General features: G+C 38.4%; 1 protein-coding gene across 2 annotated transcripts; it reads left to right on the top strand.

Moving 5' to 3' along the window:
• Positions 1-634: 634 nt before the first annotated feature.
• TWF1 (twinfilin actin binding protein 1) lies at positions 635-20,498 on the top strand. Of its 2 annotated transcripts, none has more exons than XM_050324670.1 (9): positions 635-723; positions 3,915-3,992; positions 6,166-6,344; positions 7,562-7,657; positions 10,138-10,246; positions 14,722-14,843; positions 15,075-15,225; positions 15,631-15,752; positions 17,327-20,498. In XM_050324670.1, exons 1-9 carry the CDS (start codon positions 699-701, stop codon positions 17,495-17,497), a joined length of 1,053 nt encoding a protein of 350 aa, XP_050180627.1. In that variant the 5' UTR covers positions 635-698; the 3' UTR covers positions 17,498-20,498. The 2 variants fall into 2 exon arrangements, with proteins under 2 accessions (XP_050180627.1, XP_050180626.1); XM_050324669.1 differs by lacking the exon at positions 635-723 and adding an exon at positions 1,006-1,172.
• Positions 20,499-21,856: the final 1,358 nt, after the last annotated feature.

Below are 21,856 nucleotides of genomic sequence, written 5' to 3'. Positions count from 1 at the left end.
TCACACCTGATGGCTCCTTCCCTGCTGCGCAGAGCAAGAGAAAGAGGTCTCCACCACAAACTCCTACAGATTAACTAAATTCATCTCAGTTATTTTTGAGTATTTCGGTCAATCCGGGTGGGGAGGGGCATATGCCCCCTCCTGCCAGGCAGGATGACTGCAGGCGCTGCGCCGATGATGCCCATGTCCCGCAGGCTCCGGGACAGCAGATGAAGAGGGTGACAGGAGAGGAGAGGGAGAGGAAAGGCAGCAGGAGAAGGGAGGGCTGCTCCCCGTCCCCGTTCTAAAGCACCGAGAGGAGCTGGCAGGAAGAGCGGGCCGGGGGTTTTCCCGCGGCAGGGGGGTCCCCGCGGCAGGGAGGGTTTCCGAGACAGGGGGTTTCCCGGAGCAGGGAGGGTTCCCGGGGCAAAGGGGGTTCCCGGGGCAGGGAGGGTTCCCGGGGCAAAGAGGGTTCTCGGGGCGGGGGGTCCCGCAGCAGGGGGTTCCCGCAGCAGGGCCGGGCAGGGCCGGGCAGGGCGGGCAGCGCGGTGCTCGCAGCCCCCGTGCCGGCCGGGCCGGCGGGGCCCGGAAGGCGCCGCGCTCCCTGCCGGCCGCTGAGTGGCGGCGGAGCGTCACGTGCGCCTGGCCGGGCCGGGCCGGGCCGTGCCGGGCGGGCGGGAGGCGGCGGCGGGTGCGGTGTCCCGGGGCGGCGGTGCGACATGTCCCACCAGACCGGCATCCAAGGTACCCGCGCGGCTCTCTCCGCCGCCTCCGCTCCGCGCTGCCCGCTGCTCCTCATGACAGCCGGCCCCCGTCTCCCCTGTCCCCCGCCAGCCAGGCGGGAGGCGGGCGGAGCGCTCTTCCCCGGGGGTCGGGGCGCGGCGGCCGCGGCGGGCGGTTAACGGGCCGTTCCCGGTGCGGTTTCTCCCACCTCTGCGTCCTTTGTTTGCTGCCGGAGGAGCCTGTTCTTTGCGCCGCGGGATGGAGCGAGGGAGGGGGCGAGCGGACGGGGGGAACTGCTGCTGGTTTCGGCCCCGGCGGCCGCCGCCCCTCGGGGTCGAGCCCAGAGCTCCGTCCCCAGTCAGGCGAAGCCCGCGGGGTTTATCTGCACGGCGAACTGCCCCTGTCCTTCCCCTTGGAAAGTGTTCTTTGCAGAGCCCCATGAATGGCGGGGAGGGCCACCCTAGCCTCAGGTAACTTCCCCCGGTGCAGGTTTTCCTGCTGCGGCGGGGTGAGCGTCGAGCCGGGGGCTGCCGCCTGCTCGGGGTCGCCGCCACGGGTTTGGGCTGGGTTGGACAGCACGGGCAATGCCGGGGGTCGCTGTCGGGTCCCTCCAGGAGCCCCGAGGAGAAGCAGGAACCCTGGAGCAGGGGAGCCCACTATAAAGCCCGTTTCTGGAGGCCACAAAGGGAAAAAGTGCGTGGCAACCTTTTCTCCCGGTGTTTCCAGGCCTTGGAGTAAGCGAAGAGCAATTAGAAGACAGCGTATTGTTTCACAGTATTAGCAGGTCCCCCGAATCACACAATTGCTAAGCAGGGATTATACTGCAGGATTATGGAGGGGTCGGGTTTTACTGTCTCGATTTCTGCAATCTGTGTGTTCAGTGACTATTACCATGTACTTTGCCTGCTCTCCCATATTTATTGTTGAAGGTGACTTTTGTCCCAGCCACGACAGCTCTTAGTTGTTCTCCTATGCCCTTTTTTGTCCATTGGCTGTTATGTAGTCTGCACCCTTCTGCTTGTCTTCTTTTCCTTCCTCTGCATACCAAGACCTCTTTGGTCTTTTTTTGCAGCTTCTTGGTTTGAGTTTTTCAACCCTTCTCAGGCTAGAGGTGCATCTGGAATAGTTTGTTTTTTTTTTTTTTTTTTCCAGTCTGGAGATAAGTGTTAGTTAGTGGCTCTTCATTCACTTGTTCTGGAAATGCTGGAGGGAGGAGCAGAAGAATATTCTGTTGCTTATCATGAGCAAAAAGAGGGTTAAACCTCATCTGCTGCTCTCCTTCATGTCTTTGAGAATCATTTGTCCTCTGAGGAGAGTTGTAGAGAACTCTGCAGTTTTCCTGAGTGGATCCTGCCTCAGCAGGCACTAATCAGGAGTCCTGTTTGCAGCAAAGCATCAGCTTCTGCAATTTGGAAGAGGAATAGCTCTATTTGTGCCGTTGCTGGCTTTAGCTACAAACAGGCTACTGTCACTCATAAACAATTACAAGATTTGGCAGCATGGGCTGCTCTTTTCTGGAAGCAGAAATGAAGTCATGGGCACAGTGATATGTACTAGGCAGTTGCTAAAAGAACTGGACTTTCAAACAGGCCAGTTCAGATAAATAGCGTAGGAAGTTGCAGAATGCATTAAGCTGTGGGAAAATACAACAGAATATGTTTGCAATCTTCTAAATAATTTTAAAATAATATTCCCTGTAAAATGTTTGTGAAATAAATCCAAAATTTGATTCTCTAGGCTTCTGCTGTGCAAAAAGTTTAAGTAGAAAATAATATTCTGTTATGAATTTAAAAACCTTTATGAGGAAAAAGCCATAGATAACTTGATAGTAAGATGGTTTCGCAGGTGTCTCAAAATGTTTTTTTTTTTTTTTTGAGGAGCTGTCAGAGTTCTGAAATTGGTGTAGGGACTGCTGTATTTTGGTCTTGTTTTGGTGTGCAGAGTTGAAATGAGAGAATAAGGAACAAAAAGATAATAGACAAAAAGAGGACAAAAGTCCTGGGGGAACCAAAAGGTCTAGAAAGTGGTGCAAGGTTTGCTTGCTCAATGGAATGGTGAGGACCAGCAGAGATGATTAGAAAAGCTAGGAGCAAGTTACTGGGAGGGTCTGCACTGGTTAGTGCACTGGTTAGTGGGAAGATACTAACTGCGATGAAACTGGGGTTGAACTGGTAACCTGATGCAGTTCAGTTTGCTTAACATCATATATCTGTCCCATGCCATTTTGGACTCTCAGAATGGGCCTGGCATCACTGGGATGGACATAAATGTAAAATATTTTGAGTATGGGCACTAATGTTGTTGGATACCATCTGTTCAACCTGACTATAAATAATCAATTTCATTTGTTTCCTGGTTTGATGTTTGTTTTGCTGGTACAATGCTCTATGCGGTGGGATTACTTAAAGGACCATCTTGCAATAAATGTTCTTCAATAAATCCTACCCATGGTATAATTAAACTGATTTGCACTCAGATTATTTAGCAGAGCAGTTGAGATAAGAATGATCTTCACGCAACTCAAGTACAGTTCTTCAGTGTGCTTAGGAAACTGCGTCTGTTATGTTTATGGTGTTTTGTCTATGTGATTTACAGACATTCAAAAATATTTTAGTTACTTCTTTGTAAGTTCATTATAAACCTATCCTGTTGCAACAGGTTGGAGAGCTTGAGCAATGTCATCAAGCTTAGAAGGAAAAAAGGTGGTATGAAAGATGAGCAATGAGTGGAAGCTTTCACTGGTACTCTTTGGAAAGGTGTCCTCAGGAAAGACCGTCACTTTTGCCAGGCAAACCCTAACATTTTCCTGGCAGGCGTAAAGTTTCTGTCTGAAAGTTTGTACTAAGCCTCCAGACTTCATGAAGCTATTGTAATTTGAGATGCATTACATTTTTATTGTGTTGCTGTGTTAACTCTGAAACCTGAGATTGATGGTATGTCACCTTTAATTTTCACAATGTTGAGAATCATATGGTATGCTAGAAAGCAGAGGTGTTTTGTAATGTTGCCTTTCATCTTTCTGTGGCATGCTGGTGGCTGGAGCAGTATGCAGAATAGGAGAAGCATCACTCCCATGTTCCTTTTTCAGTCCAATTTTCTAGCAAAGGGCCAGTTGTCCGTTTTTTCCAGTGTTGTTCTTACCCTCATGAATGTTCTTTGTCCTAGGGAAGTGAAATGTGTTAATTTGATTACTTTTATGTTCTCTTTTTCAGCTAGTGGAAGTGTTAAAGACATCTTTGTTGGTGCAAGAAATGGACAATATAGGCTTTTAAAAATAGTCATTGACAATGGTTAGTAAAATTTTAATCTTTTTTCCCTTGTTCTTTTAGATATTTTCCTAATTGTTTTAATGACCTACATGTACAATTGTTTTAAAAACAAAACTTTGCCGAACTTAATTTTACTAAGGTCTTTCCTATACGGAAGGTAAAATTTAAGTTTTAGGGATGCTAAGCTTTTCACTACTACTGTATTTTTGCATTTGAATTTTTCTCCCAAATATGATATTTTACCAATAACTGCTTGGATCCATTTATCATATGGATAATATAGATGGGCTTACTTTTATCTCTTAGTAAAAAAAGAGTAGAGGGAAAGAAAATTTCTACACCTGTGTCGTGTTTTGTCAGTCTGCTTACTTTCATTAGACAGAAAGTTAGCCTTACACAATAGCTAGTCATCTTAGATGAACTATAAATTTTATTTGCCTTTTATACTGGGATCAGCTGCATGTAGAAAGTCCTATTTAGAAAGCAGATATTTAAGTAGTTATTCTAACTACGTAGAAAATATCTTTAAAAATGTGTAACTTTACATACATTTTCGAAATTAAAACTCACGTATATGTATAAATAGAAAATTACATAATTTCTGTCAGAACTTGAGTTTGATCTTTGAACTTCTTGGCAAGGGATCAAGTCTCAAACACTGAAAAACAGAATACATAATTACTTTTTTTCTTTAATAGAAATGCAGATTGGTTATATAAGACCCCATTAAGCAAGGAAAAACAATATGCTTTTGTGTATATGCTACTTTATAATATGAAATGAAGCCTAGAAATAAGATACAAATAGAAAACTTCCCTATTTTTTTTCTTTCTGTATGTATGTTTACATATATATATTTATTTATTTATTTATATCCATTTCATCTTTATATAGAAGCAAAATCTTGTCTTTGGTACTATTTTCTGCAGTTCGAAAAGAAACCTGTAAAACTCCCAGAATACTGGAAAAAGGACAGTTGCCTCATCTGTCTGTAAGAGCTTTCAGCAACAGATTATAGTCCTTAGTCCTTGCCCTTAGTCAACAGATAATAGGCAAATAGAGTTCTGCTAATCTGAGTTAATAAGAGAGGAGGTTTGCTGCAGGGCAGCAGAGTTCCCCTGATTGTGTCTTAAATCCAGGTGGGTATAAATCCACCTAAAGTTCAGAATTGGTAAGTACATTCTGAATACTCTGGTTTAGGCGTACAACTTCATATTCAGGGAAAGGCCAAACACCCTTGCTCTGAGCTGTTCATGTTCTATGAGTTACTGTAGAAGGGGTCCCTTGCTTGAAATGTTGCTGTAGAGGCATTTGTATACTGTTGCACTTTTGTCTGAAGTTTTAGAAGTTTAAGTCCTAGACTCTGAAAAGATAACTTGTATACTAGCTACTATGATGGTCCTCAAACTGATGTAGGATCCCATTTAAACAAGGTATTTTTATTCAATTGTAGGGGCTAGTATTTATTGGGAAGTTTTGTAAGATAGTATACTAATACTTTCCTTTGGAAGCTGAGATATGATGCATAAATAAGAGGAAAATCTTGTTGTTACAGCTGTTCACATAATTAAATACCATTTGAAGTATTCTATACAGACAAGCCAATTATACATGATAAACAACTTCAGTCAGTTAAAGACCATAGCTATGAAGCTGTATTAGAAAGAGGTTTATCTGCTTACATAGTCAAGTTAAAGTGATTAATGCAAGCATATTCATTCCAAACTCTTTTCACTGTGTAACTGAGTTATTGACTCCTTACGAGTGTGAACACTAATATTTTGTAGCATGAGCATCAATAATTATTATTATAAAATTTGAAAGGTTACTCTCATCTTATTTCTACTTAAGCATTCCAATTTAAAAATAAATAATTGGCAGAAGACAGTTCTTATTTCTCTTCTGTGTATGTTATGATAAAAAAAATTAATATCAGTAGTATTGCCTCAGATCAAAGAACTTGATGACAACCACCACATTACTTCTCAACTATTTGTATTTTGGGTAAAGTGAGTTAGGGTTTGAACATACACAGCTTTTGTAGGAATTCACTTGCTTTCACACTGACTGTTGTTGACTCCCATTCTTGTGGACATAATTATGAAAGTGTCCAATTAACTGCTTATTTTAGTTATTAATTTTGAAAATATTAGCTGTATTGTTGCTAACCTGTAGCTTTGGTTATTGGTTGTAGAGCAGCTTGTTGTGGGATCCTCTAGACGGCCGGTTGGATCATGGGAAAAGGATTATGATTGCTTTGTCCTTCCCCTTCTTGAAGACAAGCAACCCTGTTATATATTATACAGATTAGATTCTCAGAATGCTCAAGGATATGAATGGATCTTCATTGCATGGTCACCTGATCACTCTCCTGTAAGTAGCAGACATCAGAGGCTTCATGTTGTTGATGATTTTTCAACAGTCCCATTTGATCTGAATCCTAGATATGAAGCAAAAGGATTAAAGGAATGAAGCATTCCCCAACCTTGCCCCTACATTTCCACAAGAAAAGTGGGAAAATGTTTCTTGAAGCTGATTGAAGAGCAAATCAGTAGGTCTACATGGAGTGCATGTGATCCAATGTGTTTTTAGCCTGATTAGAGGACTCAGTACAATTTTTTTGCCCTGTTTGTCTGTCTTACTGTCAGTATTTTATAAAAATTTATAGAAGGATATAGGACAGAAATCTGAATGGGTGTTATCATAGAGAGAAAGATTATAGTGTGAGCTCAAGCTGTTTATTCTGTTTGGCTTGCTGGCTGCCCAGCTGGCACTTGTGGATCTGTGGCATGCCACAAATACACTGCTCCTTAGTCGGTAGTTCAAGAGCATGGGAGGAAACTGAGAGGAACTCCTTAGAATTAAGAATTTTTCGGAGAAACTAAGATACTGTGTACAGGTTCTGGGAATGTGAAAACTAGAAAGTAAATAGAAGGTAAAACTATTCCGATATTCCTACTGCTTTCACTAGTAGTTAGGAAATAGTAAGACACTGAAAGTTGAAGTGCATAGAAAAGATTGTCGAAAAGGTGAAGTATTATTGAGAGGATGTCAATAATCTCTGATTGAGAGAGGAATAAGTGACTATGTTACACACAGCTTGATAGGGAGCAAACATAACTTTTCCACTCTGTAGTTGAACCATCAGTATCTGGAGTCACTATCAAATCAAAAATAATAATAATGAGTAATTTACAGTCTGCTCTTTTGCTGTCTGTAGTATCCATTAGTACACAGACCAGTCACAAAAGATCTATACAATTGTGGGTTTTCCCATTTAAAATTAGTAAAGATTATGTTGACTTTTTTTCCATTTAAAAAAAACCTCATGCTCTAACTAAAGCTGCAATTCAGTTTTGCAATTACTGTGATAATAATGCATAGTATTATGACCTGGTGAATTTAATAGCATGTGTAAGTATCATAATCCAGAGCTCTACAAAATTATAGTGCAGTTCCAACATTTAAAATACTTGTTCAAGAAAGATATTAGTTAATGGACTTGGTACACCAACATGTTAGTTTCTCTTTGCACACCAAAGAACAAGAAAGAACTCAAATCAAACCCCCATTGTTTTATTATATGCTAGGTTCGTCAAAAAATGTTATATGCAGCAACCCGAGCAACACTTAAGAAAGAATTTGGAGGTGGTCATATTAAGGATGAAGTATTTGGAACGGTACAGGTATGTTTTTCTTTTTAAAGTCAGGACTCTGAGTTTAAATACTAAATATACTAGCTGATGTTACTGGTATGAATTTGGGGGGGGTTCTGCTCTTTTTTGATTAAGGAAAAAGACTTAAAAGCTATGTATATTATTCCAATGTTCAAGTGTATTTGATCTTATTTGGACAACTCACTAAGTATAGGTAATATCTTCAGGCTAAGAAGCCCTTGATTCAAATAGTCAGTTATGAAAACTACATAATCTAAGAATAATAGGCACATCTCTTAATCTCACTGCATGTATGTGAGTCCTCTAAAAGCTGTAACACTAACTTCCAGGTCAGTTGTATGCACAAGACACTTTAAATATGTGGCTCTGGATAGGATAGAACAATGATCTGTAAACTGTTAACTCCTGAAAAGAAATTTTTTTTTTCTTAATCTAAGGCTATAAAGTTGTCAGTTCTTTAGGATTTGGCCACAGAATGTATCTCACATGCAAGACTGCCATCTTAACTTCAGGAAACAGACTTTTAGTAGCTACTGATTTGTTCAATGAAAATACTGAGAGTTGACTGCTCACTTCTGGTAAGATAATTGGAAGGTGCATGTATGAAATCTAACAAGTGTCTAAAGGATGTTGCAAAGGCTGCAAGTGCTGTACAGGTAGGGAAATACGGGACTATTACCTTAGCGTCTGTGAGAAACAAGTTTTACATGGTTGTGATACCTGTTTGTCAGGCAGATATCAGACAGTTTTGACTTCTTAATCCATTGCCAGTTTTAAAAGAAATACAAGTTAGAATTCTCAGAGATAAAGAATTCCCATAGTTTTCATATGAACTGATGATTATGTAGAGATTCAAATTACAATTACTCAGTTCCTTTTTCAGCAAAGACTGCATCAGTTATTTTCTGTCTGACCTGTTAATCAGTTCATCTGAAAAAATCTGAACCAAAGCACTGCCACTATTGACACAGGCAGCTGGTACTGAAGGAATGGAAGGAGCTGGAGGTTTGGGGAAGAATAGAGGATATTGTAGTGGGAAAAAAGCTGTGAAAGAGAGATGGGCTGTTGTTGTGGACATGAGGCTAATAATTCTGCTGCTCACTGAGTAGTTTGTTATATTTAGCATTAACCTGTCATGGAGGCTTCATTATCCTAACAACCATGCGAACAAACCTCTCTGGAGAGGGCGTATTCTAGGGAAGTAGATAACTGAGTTGCTAAGAGGGTTTACTGGTAGAGATCATGTTATTTTTTTCTTGCTTGTTCAGGTCAACTAATCTCTCACCACCACCTGGACCAAACCATTAGCACTTTATGCAATATGTAGAATCTGTGTCTATCCCTACAAGTCTGAGTTTCCATCTCAGTTGTAAAAAAGGAGCATTACATTTGTCTTGCTGTTATTTCAAAATAGGCCTGGGGCACATAGAGGATGGTGTTGATGTAACTCACTTTTTCCAAGCTCATTATATTGCAGCTTATATATCTCTAAATTGTTGGTTTCAGTGTTTTATAAACTTCTTAATTGTAGCTGGTCTTTAATGTACAATCATGTGAAAATCACAGTTTCTTCAAGGTATTCAAGTCTTGTAGGTTCACTCAGGATCTTGATCATCACCATCCAGCGTGTTACTTTGCCTTTATTTTGTTTCACATAAGGATGGTTTATTTGCAACCAGCTCCTTAATCCTGATGGAACCTGGTTATGGTCCCACCTGCTAATTCACATGTATCTCAGTACCTCTGGGCTTCTGAAACAAGGCATGATGGAATATTGGCTCTGGAAATTGTATTTGGGAAAGTCTGTCTCTTTCAGAAGGGGAAGCTCTCTTTCTCATCAGAACTTATTATAAAATCACATTCCTATGAAGTCCTTCCCTTTTCTGAGTGGCCACCTTAATAATAAAAACAAAACAATATTTGCCTGTGATATCAACCTCTTTGTAGAGGGACACAACTATCACTGAGTAAGAACATAAGTGATTATCAGAATTAAAGGCTCCTGTGATGTTGCATCCTAAACGATCAGGTAAGTATCAGGTGCTTCCTCCCTAACGTAAGGTAGCATTTCTGTCTCCCATTTCACAGGTAGAAAACTAGCAATAAGCTGCCAATCTGAGCATGTAAATTTTATTAGAAATACGTTGTTTTATTATTTATTAAAATTGTGGCAATTCTCTGAGGTTTTGTCCAATATGGCTGAAGAATTTCATGGACACAGTCTTCATTAGTGCTAATGCTTTAATTAGGAAGGTAATTAAGGACAGCTTGTGGAAATGCTGCCCATTGTAAAACAAGAACAGCCCAGTGGACTCTCTTGTACAGGAAGATGAGCTGAATTTGCAAATGCACTTACACTTGTATTCTGTTTTAAAAAAAATGATTGTAAATGTATGGAAAATAACTGCTTTTTGTAATGCTGCATACAAAATCTCTGAAGAAAACTTCTATTATTAAAAAAATGATCAATATTGATATTGTGCTTTCAGGATGATGTTTCACTGAGTGGATATAAAAAATATTTGATATCACAATCGTCCCCTGCACCTTTGACTGCAGCAGAAGAGGAACTTCGACAAATTAAGATTAACGAGGTACCTAGAACATCTTCAAGCATGGGTGGGAAACAGGGTGCAGAGTTCCAAATGTGTTGTAGGAAAGTGTCTTTCTAGGGTAAAACAGAACAGAAAATGGAAAGTTTTAGGAAGTGTGAGTGGATGAGAATATGAATTTATTTCTCAAGGAGTTGAAACTGCGGGATGGTGATGAGTTGGAGTGGCATGATCTTGCTGAGTTTGAAAGGCCTTGTGTCTGAATCAGAGGCTTGGCAACTGCAGAGCTTAATTGTTGTACTTTGGCTTTTAATATCACTGGATGTGCTTCCTTGGGAAGGGTGACAGAGTACTGGCACAGGTTGCCCTGGAAAGCTATGGAATCTCCATCTTGGAGATACTCAAAAGCTGTTTGGACAGAGAACTGGGCAGCTGGCTGTAGGTGGCCCTGATTGAGCAGGCTGGTTGGACAAGATGACCTCTGGAGAGGTCGTCCAACCTCAACCATTCTGTAATTGTCCACATATATTTCCCATGGTGGCAGAAATTGTAAACAAAACACAAAATAGCAACTATTGCAATTGCCAGGAGTATTTCAGCAACCTTATTCCTGGAGAAAAGATACTTAGCTTCCAGCACCAGTGCACTTATCTGGTGATAAGACTTAGAGGAAGTGAATTCCAATAAAAAGAAAAGAGAAATCCAAACCAAGTGTTTTTAAGAGACTGATTTGCTTATGCCATGAACATTTTTTAGAAAAACCTCTAATAAATACCTTTAACCACATCTTTCTCACATCTTTCATTCACTTGATCACTGTTTGTGTTCAGATGCATATTAAAATAGGTCATTTGCTGATCTTATTTGTTTTTGAAATATGTATTTTACAGCTGTGGTACATGTATTTGAAGTATGATTTATTTCTGCAGCTGGATCCTGGGAGACCATCATGTTAAATGCAGCTGTGTATCTTCTCTTATGTTTTCACTCTACTGTGCTTTTGCTGCAGCTTTGCTGTTTATTGACTTTTTTTCCCAGTGGTATCTTTTGTTATTTTTCATGTCTGATTTTAATTAAATCAATGTAGAAATGCATTCACCATCATCAAATACTGCATTTTACTTGATCAGCTTTTTTAAAAAAAATTAATGAATGTAAAACTTTTGTGGGATCGGTGATCACCTCTGGTATTAGTATTATCTCTTATGCACTACCTACAATGTGGTTAACAGCTGATTCATGCAGACTAAAACTTCATTTGTTATTATGAAACTTTAGCAGCAATAGCTGTGCTTTTCAGAGACACATAAACTGATAAACACATAAAGATTGCTGCCATTTTGGCTTTGTTTGAAACGTCTTACAATACAATAATTTACTTATTTTTCTCTTTATTGTTTCCACTATTACAAAGCCTGTAATTAGACTTAGAAAACCAAACGCTTTCTGATTTTAAAAAGTTTTCCATATGTATATTCTTTCGTAATTAATCTAAGAAATATTTTACTGTGTCAGATCAAAGGATCACCTAGCCTGTTGTCGAGTCCTTGAGTGAACAACAGTAGAAATCTAGCAAGCATGTAAGAGCAGGGCAAGAAGGCTATGATAATTACCTTGAATACTCATTTTTGCCTCAACATTTGCAGGGAGGGATCTTTTTTGCACAAAAGATGATGTGTTACTATGTAATTGTTCTTAACAGGTTTTTCATCCATCATCTAGACTAGTCATTTCTCTAAATCCACCTAAAGTTTTTGTTAGCTACAGATCCTATGGCAGCATATTCCACAGCTTGATGAAGTACTATGTAAATAAAAAACCATTGATTGCTATGTACTAATATATTCTGGTAACCCTGCAGATTGTGTGGGGAAGGCAAAGAAAAGTCTTCAGGTCAATCCTCAGTTTCCTCTTCCCTTTGGATAAAGCCAGCTGTATCCCAGAAAGCCAGCTGTATCCTGTGCTGCACCAGAAGTAGTGTGATCAGCAGGTCAAGGGAGGCGATCCTCCCCCTCTACTCTGTTCTGGTGAGATCCCACCTGGAACACTGCATCCAGCTCTGGGGTCCCCAGCACAGTAAAGACATGACTCTGTTGGAGTGGGCCACAAAAATGATCAGAGGGCTGGAACATCTCTGCTACAACAAAAGGCTAAGAGAGTTGAGGTTGTTCAGCCTGGAGAAGAGAAGGCTTCACGGAAATCTTACTGAGCACTTAAATGAGGCTTATAAAAAAAGGGCACAGATTTTTTTAGCAGGGCCTGTTGCGACTGAACAAGGGCTAGTGGTTTTAAACTAAAAGAGTGTAGGTTCACATTAGATATGAGCAAGAATTTTTTTACAGTGAGTGTTGTGAGGCACTAGCTCAGGTTGTCCAGAGAGGTGGTAGATGTCCCATCCCTGGAAACATTCAAGGTCAGGCTGGACAGGGCTCTGAGCAGTCTGTTTTGTTTGAAGATGTTGCTGCTCACTGCAGGGGTGTTAGACTAGATCACCTCTAAAGGTCCCTTCAACCCAAACTGTCCTATGATTCTATATCCATGGACCTCTGTCGTATTCCTTATTAGTTATCTCTTCCAGGCTGAAGAGTCCTAATCCAGGTAGTTCCTCCTCCTCAACAAGGCACTCCATACTTCTGATCCTTTTGCTTTTCTCTGCAGTTTTTCCAGTTCTGCTATGTAATTTATGAGATGAAGGGATGGGGAAGCCAGAACTGCATGTGGTATTCAAGATGCAGGCATGTTACTGATATCTACAGTGCGTAATGATGTGTTCTGTTCTCTTTTTCTAACAATTCATAACATTTCATTTGTGGGTTGGGAGTGTTTGGGATTGTTTTTTGTTTTGCTTGGGATTATTTTCAGAGATATTCAGAATGACCTGCAAGGTCTGGCTTCTGTGGTAGTAGCTAGCTCAATTCCATTACCATAGAGGTAAAAAAACCAGAGGGTTTTTTCCTTCTGCATACATTACTTTACATTTATTCACAGGAAATTTCATCTGGCATTTTATCCACCACTCAGCAGCCATCACTAAATCTTACAGTGTGAATTTAAATATACATAATTGACTTAGGTGGTTTTGTTTTGCTTTAAAGGTCTGAAATATGTATCAGTATGGACTAGTAGGTTTTGTTTGTTTTCTTGTATCTGGAGTTATATTGGGTTACTCTCTTCCCTTGCCTGTCTCTCACACTTCTCAGTTCATTTTTAAGTTCGGAGGATTTTTTTCCCTACTTGTATTTTAATGTGGTTTCTATAGTATTGTATTTTATTACAGTTTATTATTTTTGTAATGCCTATTTTACGTTTACTGGTCAGGGTTTTATGCCGATATATTTTGCAAATATTTTTTTCTATAACTTTCTTCATAAATTTATCAGTCTTTGTAAAAAAGTAAGCTCTCCACCTGCTTTCTTTTCCTCTTTCCTTGTTGCTGACAAGTTGTTCTTCAAAATCTGGAGTATAATCTAGTGTTGCCACAAGTATCTTTGTTTTATATTTTTCTTACCAGTTTGTTTCATATTTCATTAGCATCTCTTTTTAATTAAAGTTGAATATGTTGATAGATCTAGTTGATAGATCTAAGACCCACACTTTCTCTTTGGTACACTTTTCTGACTTTTGCTCCTTCATAATCAATGTTTAATGTATTTGTGAAATTATAAAAGAAAGTTAATATATTCAAAAGCTAGTACTTAGACAATAAATTAAGATTGGAGAAAATTGAAGGCCAGAGATCATTTTACGAGAAACTACGTGAATGTTAAGATAAACATATAAATTCTTGAAAAATGGCTTTAAAGTAACTCCTTTTCTCTCAAATAATTTGTGAGTAATGTAACTGGATTATGAAAATTGTTTAGCTTGTGCTGAATTTGTTTTTGTTTATGTTAGACCTTCTAGAAGGTCTAATCCTTAAGAAATTAAGATTTTGTTTGTTTTGTTTGCTTTGGTTTGGTATAGGCTTTTTGGGGGAGTGTGTTGAAACAGGAGGGGGAATAGTTGGTCTTTTCTTTCAAGAAGATCAGTTTGTCTTATAAGATATATTTTCTCTATTGCTCCAAAAATTTTGAGTCCCTAGAAATCGTCTATGTTTTGATCTAAAATTCTTCACTATACAACACAGTTTACAAGCAATATTGTAAGTTCAAAAGTAAAACACAGCATATGAAAATCAAGATTTTTCCTCCTGGATTATTGTATCTTTATACCAGAATTTAACTTAGGGCTTCTTCACTGACACTTGAACCAGTTTTCCCTCTGGTGATTCTGTTGCTCTGCTAAGCAGAGCCATTTCAGAGATATGAAACTTTTCAGGTTAGCAAACAAACATGACCTATAAATTAAAAAATGCAAATCTCTTGTATATGGGGATGATTTTTTGGGGTGGTTTACTCTTGGAATAGCTGTTGCTAACTCTGTGTGTAACCATATGCAATGCATTGCCAGTCATTGTACGAAACCAAATGAGTGCTTGCAAAGGTTTCTGTTAACATCTCAGTTGACTTGTGTTCCAGGTACAGGCAGACGTTGGTGTAGATACCAAGCACCAAACATTGCAAGGAGTGGCATTCCCCATTGCTAAAGAAGCTATTCAGGCTTTGGAGAAATTGAAAAATAAGAAACTCAATTATGTACAGCTGGCAAGTATAAAATATTTTAACTCTTTTTTAATAATGACTATAAAATAAATTACCTGCACACTAAACGTGTGTTGCTGCAGTATACTGATAAATTAATCTCATTAGATTAATATATATAAATATATATATATAAATATATAAAATCAGATTAAATAAATTTTTTGTCATCCTGTTATGTTCTCTGGTTTACTTTCTGCATATTAACTGTATTCATGTTTGCTTTGTTAACAGCAAATTGATATGAAAAATGAAACTATTATTTTGGCCAACACACTTGATACTGAACTTAAGGACTTGCCAAAAAGAGTTCCAAAGGATGCTGCACGTTACCACTTTTTCCTGTATAAGCATACACATGAAGGAGACTATTTGGAATCCATAAGTATGAGAAAATTTTTCAATATGAAATTTCATTGCCTTGTTTCAAATACTTTAGGAGTTTTGAGGCAGAGAGAAAGATGTGTCATAGAAATAATCTGTCAGCATGATCATAAATTTCAGAGTCATTTGGTTGTGAAACTGTCATGTGAAGGAGAGTCCTTATGTTTGCAAAGTAGTGAGCTATCCCTTTTGATTATGAACACCTATAAATGTCAAAACGTAAAGATACCAGCCATTTGAAATTAAACATTTGCTGAAGCAAAAAAGATCCAGAATGGCGTTACATTTTTCCCTTTCAGACTACATAGCTGATTTTCAATGCCTCTCTGCTGTAAATGATTTTAGGATAAAGCTTTGATGGAATGTAGTTATGGTTTGATTTGTGGTTTGGTTTTTTTTCTTGCAGTTTTCATCTACTCTATGCCAGGGTACACCTGTAGTATACGAGAACGAATGCTCTACTCTAGTTGCAAAAGTCCACTGTTAGAAATTGTAGAAACACAGTTGTGGATGCAGATAATTAGAAAGGTAAGTGCATTGGGGTGTATAGGTATTTTCTCCATCCCTCTTTTCTATTCTTCATGTAAAACTCTAACTGTCTCTGTCACGACCTTCTCTAAACAATGAAAAGTGTTCTGTAACGATTAAAGTTTATCCTGAACAAGAAATAATCGTTGATGAAGCTCCAGATACAAAGTTAAGTCATGGAAGCTTTTCCCTGTTTCATAATTTCTGCACTTTCACATCTTTAACAAATATATCCTCGTGCATCAAGGAAGTATTTGAATGTATTTTGAAGGACTATATAGAACTAACATGATTTCTTACTCAAAGCCGAGTCATATTTTGGACCACGACACATTGCTATTGTTGAAAACTAAATTCCCTTAAAGCCAAGGTTATGTAAGGATTTTTTAAATAATTTCAAGCTGCAGTTCTGGAAATTAGAACTGCTATTTTAGGAGTCCTTGATGAGGCAAACAAGGATTTGCAAGTAAGCTGATCTTTTCACACTTTATAGATGGTACTGCTATGCAAAAAGTTGCTTCTCGCCTCCATAGCAGAGACTACAGAAATGGTCCAATTGTGACCTACAGTTACTGTCTTAACATTTGTGGGGGAGCTTGGTTTTTGTGGAGATGATGTTTATCTAAAAAATAGCAGAGTTAATATTAACCATTTTTACTGAGATAACATCAATTACATAGATTATTGCTATGTGTTTTTATATGTAATTATTTCTCAGGAATTTCCTTTCTACAACAAAATAAATCCACCATGTGACTCCTGAAAATTCCTGTAGACAAAAATTTCTGAGGCATGTACTCCTAACAGCAAAACTGTGGCTGGCAAGTCTGCCAAGTGTTATGGTTGGCAGGGCATGAAGTGTTGAATGCTCAGCAGAGTAGGGCCCAAGCATTTCTCTGAATTCTAAATTCTTGCAATTCAAAACAGTGGGGTTTGGCTTGAGGACACTATTTTCTTTCTATTCGGGTTCATATGTCTAAATTTTGAAAATTAAAACACCCCCCCTCTATTTCGTTCATTAAACTTATTTTAGCTTCTCCCTGCCTTGAATACTTGCTGAGTGGCAGTAGCCAGCTAATAATATAAGCTTGTTTACACTCCTCCCCCTCTTTCTCAAGAGACAACAATATGTATACACATTGCTTTTACAATTTGTGTTTAAAGCATGTTATAGTGAAAAAATTTAATTCTTAAAATGTGTAAATACTTTAAATGAGTAAACAAGCACTAGTTTTACATGGAATGTGTTCTCCTAGTTAGTGTTAACAGGTGTACTGTGCTAAAGCTTGAGACAAAAACAGTTTCTTGGCAGATGTACTGTGTAGTTGTACTTATATTTCAGGAAAAAAATTAAGTCACACTTAATTCTGGTAAGAATCAAGGGGATTCTCAGAATAACTATCCAGGATTTCTCAGGGCATTAGGCACAAGCTGGAGAAGCTTCCATGCTATGACTTTGAACATTATTGCACATATGGTTTTTAAATAGTATTTAATTCCAGCAAAATTTCAAAATGTTTTTTAAGTTTGACTTTAATATGAATATGATAAATGTTGGCTTTTTTTCCTGCCAGATTGAAATTGATAATGGTGATGAGTTAACTGCTGACTTTCTTTATGAAGAGGTTCATCCAAAACAACATGCTTACAAACAGAGTTTTGCTAAACCAAAAGGTCCTGCGGGGAAGAGGGGAATACGAAGACTGATCAGAGGTCCAGCAGAGACCGAAACACCTAGTGATTAGAAACTGTTGTTTATATTTGTTAAATTACAGTAGGAAACTAAATTCTGTCTTTTCGTAATGAACTGAAATCATTCCATTCATAGATTCTAGTGGAAAAAAAGGCTCTTTTTACTCTTCTCTTTTCTGACCTCAACACTTTTTATATTGTTACATGATTATATTTGTTGACCATGTTTTATGACATGTAGAAGAGCTACTTATTTTAGAGCTAGAAAAGTGAAATTAAGCTAGTACCCGTTTATTATAATTTAGAATCCATTATTTAATAGTAGTACAAGTGATCATAAACTTTACAGACATAAGACTATGAAACCCATTTATTCTATGGGCAAGTTGCAGCCATTTTCTTATGCATAGCCTATTGAAACATGGAAGACTTTCCATGTGAGAAGAGATGAAGACGATATAGCATTGTCCCAATTAAATCTTTATTTTCCCATATAGCACTTATGGAAAATAGTACAATAGAAGGTTTTCCTCTGATTTTGACAGGATGCATTGTTGGGTTTTGTTGTTGTTTGGTTTGGTTTTGTTCGGTTTTTTTCTTGTAATGGAAAAGATAAAAATCAGTTTTCGTTAAATTAATTAAAGTATTCAGGAATAGCTGGATATTTTCCTACCCAAAAGCTTGGTCATCTCAAGTTTATAACTAATTTAATGGAATTGTCTTTTAAGGAAATCTGATGTAAAAACCACCATAGTTTTCCCAGTCTTAGTTATCACTCTGAAGCCTTACATATTAGGTACCGAATGACCAAGTAAAAGGTGATTAAAAGTGCATGAGTTAGTATACTCAGTAGATTATGAAGCTGCTTTCAAAGCAATATACCTAAAGTATCTAATAATTAATTATCTGTGCACTCAGATCTAAAAATGTGTAAATTCAGTAAAAATTGAAATAGACTTGCTTCTTAATGGTGAGTTATCATTGAGATCTTACATGTGTTTGCAGTATCAACTACAATTTTAACTTTCAAGGTATTCTGAAAATTACTTTTCCTAAATGTTTGAACTTTATTAGTAACTGAAATCCAACTAGGTCTTGAATAACTGCTGGCAGCAAGCACCTGGTTAGGATTTTGTCTGTTTTTTCCCCTCCCCGCTTCCCTTCTCCAGAATACTAAAATCAGCCAGAATAGTCTAAACTTGATTGAATTGTAAGTAATGTGTTTAATAGGAAGAGGAAAAATAGATTATTTTAATAAGTGGACTAAGGCAGAATTAGATGTGGAAATCAAGTATTGGATGAACTTTAATATTTTAAATTGTGTGATGAGGCAAATACTAGTGATAGATTATATTCTCCAGTGAGGACTTGCTTTTTAGTGTCTTGTATGTGAGCTCTGTGGTTTTTGAGTTGTGTCAGTTTGGGGTTTTTTAAAGCTACATGGAAGTTACCAGTCTTGGTTCAGTGCATATTATCATAGCTGCTAGATATACACTTTATAGAACTGAATGAATCATGTGTTTAGCTGGTGAAATGCAGTTTTTAACCTAGGTTTTTAGGGAAACAATGCTTTGACACTACTAGTTCTTGATAAAATTTGGTTTATCTATTATTTTGTTTGAAGATTCTAGCTTGTTATTGACATCTGAGATTGCACTATATAATGTGAAGATTGCAATAGTTGGTTTTACTGTGGTTTTTTTATATGCAGTAGAAATTTGACATTTCAGCTTTTTCCATTTAATCTTACACACTACATCAGTCCAGTTCAGTAGGTCCTCAGCTAATCTCCTGCTTGCCCTTAGCCATCGTGTTTTTTTCCTGCCTCTTGCCTTCTCCCTCTAGGGTAAGGAGCTGGTCTTTGAAGTGTTTCTTCTATGTACTATATGTCAGGGAAGTGTCATTGTCTTTTAAGTATGGTTACTGTGTGCAGCTCACTGTACACTGTAATTAAATGTGGTTTTAGTTGAACTCTGAATCTTTGTAGCACACCTAACACTTTGAGTTTTTTCTGTTTGGTTTAGTTTTAAGGAAAACCTTTGATTGAAACAGGTAAAAATTACTGCTAGAGGGTTTTTTGTTAGAGTTCGGTATTCCTGCCCATGTGCCAGACATAGCAAGAGTGCACATACATCTTTACACTTTCTTTAGCCAGTAAAGAAGTTCAACTTTTTAATACTAGATGTTTTAAATAATGATCAGTTTGACCCTATACAGTTATGTGCATGTTGTGGGGGGCTTTTGTTTGGGTTTTTTTTTGGTTTGTTTTTTTTTTTCCTAATCCTGCCCTAGGTAGATGAGAATAGAAGGTGGAAAACTTAATCTGGAGGATCATGAGAGCTGGTTAAGTGATTATGCAACAGCCTTTATGATGAGCTGCTTTAGAGTTCAGCCCAAACCAGACATTCTAAGTTATTTTACTTGAGAATGTTCTATGTGGGTGTACAAACCCCTAACCAACCAGCACAGTCATGTCCTGAGCATGTTTCCCCCTCCCCGAAAAGAGAATTGTATGAATTCTTGCACTGCTGGCTTCCTCTCCAGGCCTATTTTCCTGACAGAGCAATAAGAAGCACCTGATCTTTTCCTAAGATCTATCAAGTTTACTCCTGCATAGTTGCCTCCATTACTTTTAATGAATGTTCAGAGCCAGCATAAAATGTGGGCATTAACCAGTGTTATTCCTTCAAGTGTCTCTGGTCATTAAATAATTGAAAGTGTCTGTTCAAATTGTTGTTGGCCTTCAGAAACCCCAAAAGCAATGCCGCTGCTTGCAGTTAACTCACAAGCTGTTAAACAGTTAATTAATACAACAGGCAATTATTTTTAAAATGTTTATGTTGCAAGGTCATGAGATTTTGATCTTTTAAAACACTCCTATCAAAGGTTAAACTAATCAAGGTCATAATTGCTCTATTGCTCAGCTAAACAGTGATAAAGGAAATTCTTGATTTACAGTGTCTGTGTATTGAGAACCACCTTCAGATGCTAAAATTAACTAAGTTTACCGTATCTATTTTGTAATTTGCTTTATAAATAAAGATTGATGCTTTATCTTGGTGTTGTCTGAATCATTTCAGGCTGTCTTTAACAAAGATCTGTATTCTAACATTGGAATGTGCAAAGGCAGTTCCCATGTGACTAGAAAGTGATTGCAAGGTGTAAGAAAGGAGGTGAGAAAGAATTCCTGCTGTTGGAGAAAAATCACCATATTAGAAACAGCTACTTTCCTGTTGCCTTATGGAAGCAGCACAGAGGGCTCCACAGCAGTATTTAAGTGTCTTCATCATTTGAGGTTTTCATGCTTTCAATAAGCCCCTTCAAGAAGTTCTTTTTAAAATGCTGAAGTAGTTTAGTGGTGATTTAACGGTTCTATCTGTTGTTACTTGCTCAGCATGAGCTACTGTAATGAAACTGCTCAAATTACGTTGTTCCATTAATTTTTTTTTTGTCTAAACTGAAAATAATTTGAAGACCTCCTATTGTCCTGAAAGTTCAAGCTGAAAAGAACATCTAGTGGTTTGACTTTTAACTATCCTGCCAACACATCTCCATGGGGAAATCTGTGATACAGCAATTTTGCAATTGAAAGAAGAACATTTAAAGAAGTGCTGAACTAGGATTTCAGAGAATAATTTTAATGCAAAATCCTACATAGAACCAGAGCTGTAAGAGGAGCAGGTACAAGGCAAGATGAAGGAATAGGCTAGACCTCTATGTGACCAGGAGAAACAGAAGCAGCTTTATTTGCCTTTTGGTCAGTGGGTGGTAAAAGAAACTCCCAGCTGGCCCAGCCAAATATGAAGCACTGTGAATGGTAAAAGGTGTGTTGGCTCAAAAGGTAACTGGACAAACTGATCAAAGAAAATGTAATAGTCTTAATAACTAACAAAGACCTTGCCTCCTTTTCAAAGTTAATGAGCTGCAAATCGTATAAAGCCATCACATTCCAATGCAGTACCTTTACCCACCTATCCTGTTCTTGCTTTCGTTCCTCAGCAGCCACTAAAGGCTCACGGTCTGGCCCCAGGGCTGTGCAGACAACTCTGGTCTGGCTCACAACAGCCATTGTTACCTCCTACTGTAACTAAGGGGAGAACTGTTGCCCTTCCTACTAGGTTCTACTTAAAAAAGGCAACTTTCTTTGGATCCTTAGCATTTGCTTTCATCTTGCTACTGTTTTCTAAAGTCTTACCTGGAATTCCAAGAAATCACTCTTGCTTTTTGTCATTCATTTTTATGTTCTTCTAGGGGTGACTCTTTTTGTGTTACTGTTCTCCAGATCCTTAACGTGCAAAAGGTTGACTCTTTCACCGAGGACAGTGATCCTCCAATGTCCTCCATGGCACTTTCCCCACTGAGAAAGGATATAGGCCAGCTGTATTAGCCCTCTCTCTCTCCCAAGAACACCT

The sequence above is a fragment of the Myiozetetes cayanensis genome, unplaced genomic scaffold (assembly GCF_022539395.1).
Source record: "Myiozetetes cayanensis isolate MyiCay16 unplaced genomic scaffold, myiCay2020 scf3, whole genome shotgun sequence".
Lineage (NCBI taxonomy): Eukaryota > Metazoa > Chordata > Aves > Passeriformes > Tyrannidae > Myiozetetes > Myiozetetes cayanensis.
The sequence above is the reverse complement of the archived record's forward strand: the minus strand, read 5'-3'. Positions and strand labels throughout refer to the sequence as shown.